General features: G+C 42.2%; 1 protein-coding gene across 1 annotated transcript; it reads right to left on the bottom strand.

Annotated features, from left to right (window-relative positions):
- Positions 1 to 350: 350 nt before the first annotated feature.
- LOC132380521 (histone H2AX) lies at positions 351 to 1,349 on the bottom strand. Its single transcript, XM_059949399.1, has one exon. The coding sequence runs from the start codon at positions 1,229 to 1,231 to the stop codon at positions 851 to 853; it is 381 nt and encodes a 126-aa protein (XP_059805382.1). The 5' UTR covers positions 1,232 to 1,349; the 3' UTR covers positions 351 to 850.
- Positions 1,350 to 7,982: the final 6,633 nt, after the last annotated feature.

The raw sequence follows: 7,982 nt of genomic DNA, 5'->3' as shown, positions 1-7,982 counted from the left end.
TGCTTTTGCACTATAGTGCCGCTCCGAAGCCAGAATTCACGACAAACGGCAGTGACAATAAACATGATCCTGATCCCGATTTCTTTTTGCCAGAGCCGGTCGATGGGCCGAATGGTCGCTTGCCTAGGCCCAATACCCATTCTCAGATCCATCCTGCAAGGGAACGGAGCGGTGGCGTCGGAGGGTTCCCGGGCACAGGGAAACGAGAGGGGACAAATGTCCAAACCGGAATTCTGTTTAAAGCCTCTCACAAACTATTCAACGTTAATGTTAAATTCGTCTTCAACAAGGGAAAAAAAAAGCCGTACAGCGAATTAGCAGGACCAATAAAAGAAGCGACAGAACGGCGATTAAAAGCCCACATCAGATTCAAATTTATTTCAAGACCAGAGTAAAATCTACAAGGGAACAACAGTGTGGCTTTGTCCAGGCCGGTTTCGCCATTCAATCAGATTACCTCGGCGCCATTTTCCTCGATGTTTTCTCCTCCACCCCTCCCCCCTTCGCCAACAAACCATTCAAATGTCCAGAAATGTCTATTGATGTCTTCTTGTTTCGGAATGAGCCCCGGCGACCGAGCCTCCGGGGAAAATATTAGTAGATCGCGAAAAAAAAACTCACCGCCCGCTGCGAGAACAGCCGGTTTTGTTTGTCTTTTGCAATGTTCGCTCTTTAAATCAGCACAGTCCTTTGTACCCAACCTTTGCAAACAGATACCGTGGGCGGCTCTGAAAAGAGCCTTTTTTTTTGTTTGTGTGTGTTTTCTCTCTCCTATTCTTTGGAGGGTAGGGTGGTGGGGTGGAGAGGTTCGTGGGTGGGGGGAGGGGGAGGTGGTTCAGATCAGGTCACTTCACTTGCTGGCTCCGCCGGTCTTCTTGGGCAACAGCACGGCCTGGATGTTCGGCAGCACCCCGCCCTGAGCGATGGTCACCCCTCCCAGCAGCTTGTTGAGTTCCTCGTCGTTGCGGACGGCCAGCTGCAGGTGCCTGGGGATGATGCGGGTCTTCTTATTGTCCCGGGCCGCGTTGCCGGCCAACTCCAGGATCTCAGCCGTCAGGTACTCGAGCACAGCAGCCAGATAGACCGGGGCCCCGGCGCCCACCCGCTCGGCGTAGTTGCCCTTCCTCAGCAGCCTGTGGACACGGCCCACCGGGAACTGCAGCCCGGCCCGAGAGGAACGAGACTTGGCCTTGGCCCGAGCTTTACCACCGGTCTTTCCTCGCCCAGACATTTCGCCTCCGAGATTAATCGAGGGGGTTAAATATTTAAAAAACCTTCTCCACAAAGAATGAGGAAATCCGCTTGCTCTCCTCCCCAAAGCTTCTGCAAGGAATGTGGTTGTCCCGGCGGATGATTGACAGGTCGCTAGCCAATCCCATCGGCCTGCTATACCTCGGCCAATCAGGTCGCGTCCTTGCCTGCCAATCATCAGCAGGGCGAGGAAATAAACAAATTAGTGGGAAGGGAATGAATTGCTCGAGGAGCTAGCTCTTCTCAGAATCAGGATCAGGTTTAATATCACTGTCACTAACACACACAAGATGGTGGAGGCATTCAGCAGGTCACACAGCAAAGTAACAAACAGCGGACGTTTGCGTTTGGGGCCGAGACCCTTCTTCAGGATATTATTACCGGCATATGTCGTGTAATATAATAGTTTACTGCTGCAGCAAAATGCAATATATAATTAGAACGTAGCTTACAAGAGAAAATATTTATAATTATAATATATAAAATTATATTTGTGTGTGTGATTAAATAAGTGGTGCAAAAAGTACGCGAAAATAAAAGACTATGTTGAGGCAGCCTGTCGTTCCCTTTCCATTCATAAAAGCTGGCGGCGGAATGGAAGAAGCTGCTTCTGAATAAACTGAGTGTCTTCAAGCTCCTGTGCCTCCACCTTGATGGTAGCATTGAGAAGAGGGCAAGTCCTAGGTAGTGGAAGTCCTTAATGATGGATGCATTGCCTTTTGAAGTTGTCAGCAATGCTGGGGTGGCTAGTGCCCTTAATGGAGCACCGAACATTCTGCAGATACAGCGGGATTCCATCCATATTCCGTATTTAATGCTATCAGTAGTCCACGTTCAGTTGATAGTCCATATATGAACAGTCCATCAAAGGGTTTGGAGGGATATGGTCTGGGTGCAGTGAAGGGCCTAGTCTATGCTGTAGGACTCTTTATCTCTAAGTTGATCAACATGGACAGTTAGGCAATACCTTTCGGGAAGACCAAACAGGGCAGGACTTGTACAGTTCACTTGCAGTTCACAGTGTTACACTGTGGGAGGACATACCAGGGCAGGTCTAACAAATTGCAGAGTCAAAGTTCAACGTAAAATTTATTATCCAATACATATGTGTGTGTGTAATATATGTCACTATATTCTACTCTGTGATTCATTTTCTTGTGGGCATCCACTGTAGCTACAAAGAAACACAATAAAATCTCACTGTTACCATCAGGTAGGGGATACGGAATCCTGAAGGCACACACTCAGCGATTCAGGAACAGCTTCTTCTCCTCTGCCATCCAATTCCTGAATGGACTTTGAAGCTTTGGACACTACCTCAATTTTTAAATATACAATATTTCTGTTTTTGCATATTTTAATAATCTATTCAATATATATAATTTATTTACTTGTTTATTTATTATTATGTTTTATTTTTTCTCTCTCTGTCTGCTACATTATGTATTGCATTGAACTGCTGCTGCTAAGTTAACAAATTTCATGTCACATGTCGGTGATAATAAACCTGATTCTGATTCTGAATTTGATTCATTACAAAGACAGAGAAGCAACCAAAGTGTAAAGAACAAAAAAAATTACAAATGCACAAAGAAACAAAAAATCAAAATAATGGTAATAGTAAATAAGTAATAAATATTGATAATGTGAGTTCTAGACACCTGAAAGTGTCTACATAGGTTGTGGAATCACTTCAGTGTTGAGGCGAGTGAAGTTATCCATACTGATTCAGGAGTCTGAGGGTTGAGGTGTAATAACAGTTGTTGAATATTATAATACTGTACTTCCAAAACTATAATTCCAAGTAAACTCATCACCAATCTCTGGACCCCGGGATTCAATGCCTTCATTGCTACAATAGCATTTATTTAGAATTTATTGTAACTGAACATAACAAAGACTGACAAAGAACCAATGTACAAAGGAAAACAAATTGTGTCATTGACTCAGTACTGTATACATCAATGATATTATAGTTGAGAAGGTTGACAGCTTCAAGTGCTTAGGTGTGAACGTCATCCTGGTCCAAGCACATAGACATCATGACGAAGAAAACACACTACCTCAGCAAGAAGCTTAAGAAATTTGGCATGTCCCCATTGTGTCTTACCAATTTTTATTGATGCACCACAGAATGCATCCTATCTGGTTTCATCATGGCTTGTCATGACACTGCTCTGTCCATGACCGCAAGAAACCACAGACAGTTGTGGACACAGCTCAGAACATCATGGAAGCCAACCTCCCCTCCACAGACTCTATATATACTTCACGCTGCCTGAGTAAAGCAGCCAGCATAATCCAAGTGTTCACCCACCTTGGACATTCTCTCTTCTCTCCGCTCTCATCAGGCAGAAGAAAGCATGTCCCACCAAACCAGCTCAAGGACAGCTTCTATCCCACTGTTATTGGACTCTTGAAGAATAAGATAGACACCTGGCCTCACAATCTACCTTGTTATGATCTTGCCTTCATTGTTCACTTGGAGCTCTCTCTGTCTGAGGATGTTGCACTTTATTCTGCATTCTGTTATTGTTCTAATTCAATGAACTGTAGCTGATCTCTATAAATAGTATGCAAGACCAGATTTTCACTGTCTGGTTAAGTGTGACAGTAAAAACAAACAGTATCAATAGAGTCATAGAGAATTACACCACAGAAGCAGGTCATTTGGCCCATCTAGTCTGTGCCAAACCATAAACTACCTAGTCCCATTGACCTTCACCTGGATCATAGCCTTCCATACATTTTCCATTTATGTCCTAATCTAAATTTCTCTTAAATGCTGAAATCGAACCCAAATTCACAACTGGAACTCATTTCACACTCTTACCACTATCTGAAAGAAGAAGTTCCCCCTCAGGTTTCTCTTAAACAGTTCACCATTCACCCTCAACCCATGACCTTTTGATTGAGTCTCACCCAACTTCATTGGAAAAAACCTGCTTGCATTTACCCTATCTATAATTTTGTTTACCTTCATCAAAACTAATTCCTAACCTACTTAATCTTTCCCTATAACTAAGTCCTCAGGTCCTGGCAACAGCCTTGTAAATTTTCTCTGCACTCCTTCAATAAACCAATGAAAGACACCAAGCACAATTGCCACAAGACTCCATTGGTTATTACGGCATCCGATTCACTCAGAAACAGAATTAAGTTAACAGTACAGCTTGTGTACTGTTTAATACACACACACACAAATTTGTATATATAACCTCAGTCCATGCATCATTTACAGTGTTATCCCAACCTATACTGTTGTTGTAAATGGGAAAATGGATATGAAGCCTGCACCTCCCAACCCTCTCTCTCTCTCACACACACACACACACACACACACACACACACACACACACACACACACACACACACACACACACACACACACACACACTCGGTCATATATACATATCAGCACAAGTTGATAGGTACTTGATTAGTAAAGGTGTCAAAAGTGACAGGGAGAAGGCAGGAGAATGGGGTTAAGGGGCATAAATATTCAGTCTTGATAGAATGGTGGAGAAGGCTCAATGGGTCAAATGGCCTAATTCTGTTCCTATGTTTTATGGTCTTATGCTTTCATCTGTAAGAGAATAAAGACAGAAAAAGAAACCAACAATAGTACAATGAACTGAAAATCTATGGAAAATTTACAGACAATTGTGATTATGTGATTACAGACAAGGTGATTATGCAAATATACAAAGCCTTGGGACTCACACCACCAGGTTCAGGAACAGTTACTACCCCAAAACCATGACTAAAGAGGTAACTTCACTCATCTTCACTTGCCCTATCATTGAAATTTTTCCGCTATCAATGGCCTCTCTTTCAAGAACCCACCATCTCATGTTGTCAATATTTATTGCTTATTTGCTGATATAAGTGTTTCCTCATTTTTTTGCATTTGCACAGTTTGTTGTCTTCTACACTCTGGCTGAGTGGTCTTACACTGATTCTCTTATAGTTATTGTTCTATAGATTTGTTGAGGATGGCCACAAGAAATCTCAGGTTTGTATATAGTGACATAGATATACTTTGATAATAAAATTTATTTTGAGCTTTGAACAAAATAAAGTTACAAGAAAAGTTATCAATTAGTACAATATAAACCAATATCAGGTTCTGGCATTGAGAGAGAAACACAATGTAATTTGCTGAAGGCGCTTTCTCAAAACTCAGGGTTAGCATGAGGGCTGGAGACAGAGGAAGCATCTATCCCAGGCACAATGTAGTGATGCAATTACAAAGAAGGCACAACGGTAGCAATACAGTACTTCATCAGGAATTTGAGGAGACTTGGTACGTCACCTAAGATACATGCAAATTTCTAGTGATGCCGCTTGGAGAGCTTTCTAACAGTTGCATCACCTTCTGGCTGTGCAGGATTGGAAAAAGCTACAGAAAGTTGTAAACTCATCCAATTGCATCATGGGCATTAGCCCCGCTAACCCCCGAGGACAACTTCAAAACGTGATGCCTCATAAAGGCGGCGTCTGTCATTATGGACCCCCCCCCCCATCACCCAGGACGTACCCTCTTCTCATTGGTGCCTTCTAGGAGGTGGTACAGGAATCTGAAGTCACACACTCAGCTTTTCAGGAGCAGCTTCTTCCCCTCCACAATCAGATTTCTGAATGGAAAATGAACCCATGTATACTACTTCACTATTAATTTCTTTTATTCGTTCTGCTCTCTGTTTTTAAATGAGTACAACTTAATTAATTTATTTTTATATGTTTTTATTGTAATTTATATTTTTATTATTATGTATTGCAATGTACTGTTGTTACAAAACAACAAATTTCATGAAATATGCCTGTGAGATTAAACATGATTCTGACTATGCTTCTGAGGCGGGGTCTGCAAGACATTACTTCCTACAAAGTGAAATCCAATAGTGTGAATGGCAGTGAGCTTCATTACCAGAAGAACTCAACACCATCTATGCATGCTTTGAAAGGGAGAACACAACTAAAAATCCCTGCTGCACCTTATAACCCTGTGATCTCCATCTCAGAGGGCAATTTTAGACGATCTTTAAAGAGAGTGAACCTTCGCAAAGCAGAAGATCCTAATGGAGTATCTGGTAAGGCTCTGAAAACCTGTGCCAATCAACTAGTAGGAGTATTCAAGGACATTTTTAACCTCTCACTGCTACGGGGAGAAGTTCCCATTTGCCTCAAAAAGGCAACAATTATACCAGTGCCAAAAAAGAATAATGTGAGCTGCCTTAATGACTATCACCCGGTAACACTCACATTGACAGTGATGAAATGAGAGGTTGATTATGACTAGATTGAACTCCTGCCTTGGCAAGAACCTGGACCTTGCAGTTTGGCACAAAAGGTCAATGGCAGATGCAGTCTCAATGGCTTTCCATACAGCTTTAGACCATCTAGACAACACAAACACCTACGTCAGGATGCTGTTCATCGACTATAGCTCAGCATTTAATACCATCATTCCCACAATCCTGATTGAGAAGTTGCAGAACCTGGGACTCTGTACTGCCCTCTGCAACTGGATCCTTGACTTCCTAACCGAAAGACCACAGTCTGTGTGGATTGGTGATAACATATCCTCCTCACTGACAATCAACACGAGGTGTGTGCTTAGCCTATTGCTCTATTCTCTGTATACACATTACTGTGTGGCTAGGTATAGCTCAAATACCATCTATAAATTTGCTGATGATACAACCATTGTTGGTAGAATCTCAGGTGGTGACAAGAGGGCGTACAAGAGTGAGATATGCCAACTAGTGGAATGGTGCTGTAGCGACAACCTGGCACTCAACAACAGTAAGACGAAAGAACTGAGTGTGGACTTCAGGAAGGGTAAGACGAAGGAACACATACCGATCCTCATAGAGGGATCAGGAGTGGAGAGAGTGAGCAGCTTCAAGTTCCTGGGTGTCAAGATCTCTGAGAATCTAACCTGGTCCCAACATATCAATGTAGTTATAAAGAAGGCAAGACAATGGCTATACTTTATTAGAGTTTATTATACTTATTTAGGAGTTTGAAGAGATTTGGCATATCAACGAACACACTCAAAAAACATCTACAGTTGTACAGTGGAAAGCATTCTGACAGGCTGCATCATTGTCTGGTATGGAGGGGCTACTGCACAGGACCGAAAAAATCTGCAGAAGTTTGTAAATATAGTCAGCTCCATCTTGGACACTGGCCTACAAAGTACCCAAGACATCTTTAGGGAGCAGTGTCTTAGAAATGCAGTGTCTATTATTAAAGACGTCCAGCACCCAGGGCATGCCCTTTTCTCACTGTTACCATAAGGTAGGAGATACAGAAGCCTGAAGGCTCACACTCAGCAATTCAGGAACAGCTTCTTCCCCTCAGCCATCTGGTTCCTGAATGGACATTGAACCCCTGAACACTACCTCACTTTTTTAATATGCAGTACTTCTGTTTTTGCACATTTTAAAAAATCTATTCAATAGACATAATTGATTTATTTGCTTATTATGATGTTTTATTTTATTTATTATTTTTATTACTTTTTCCCTCTCTGCTAGGCTATGTATTGCATTGAACTGCTGCTGTTAAGTTAACAAATTTCACGTCACATGCCGGTGATAATAAACCTGGTTCTGATTCTGATTCATAATTTTAACTGCTTCTATAAGATCTCCTCTCATTCTTCTGAATTCCAGCGAATACAGTCCAAGGAGAATCAATCTCTCCTCATAGTCTAACCCTCT

The sequence above is a fragment of the Hypanus sabinus genome, chromosome 24 (assembly GCF_030144855.1).
Source record: "Hypanus sabinus isolate sHypSab1 chromosome 24, sHypSab1.hap1, whole genome shotgun sequence".
NCBI classification, from domain to species: Eukaryota; Metazoa; Chordata; class Chondrichthyes; order Myliobatiformes; family Dasyatidae; genus Hypanus; species Hypanus sabinus.
The sequence above is the reverse complement of the archived record's forward strand: the minus strand, read 5'-3'. Positions and strand labels throughout refer to the sequence as shown.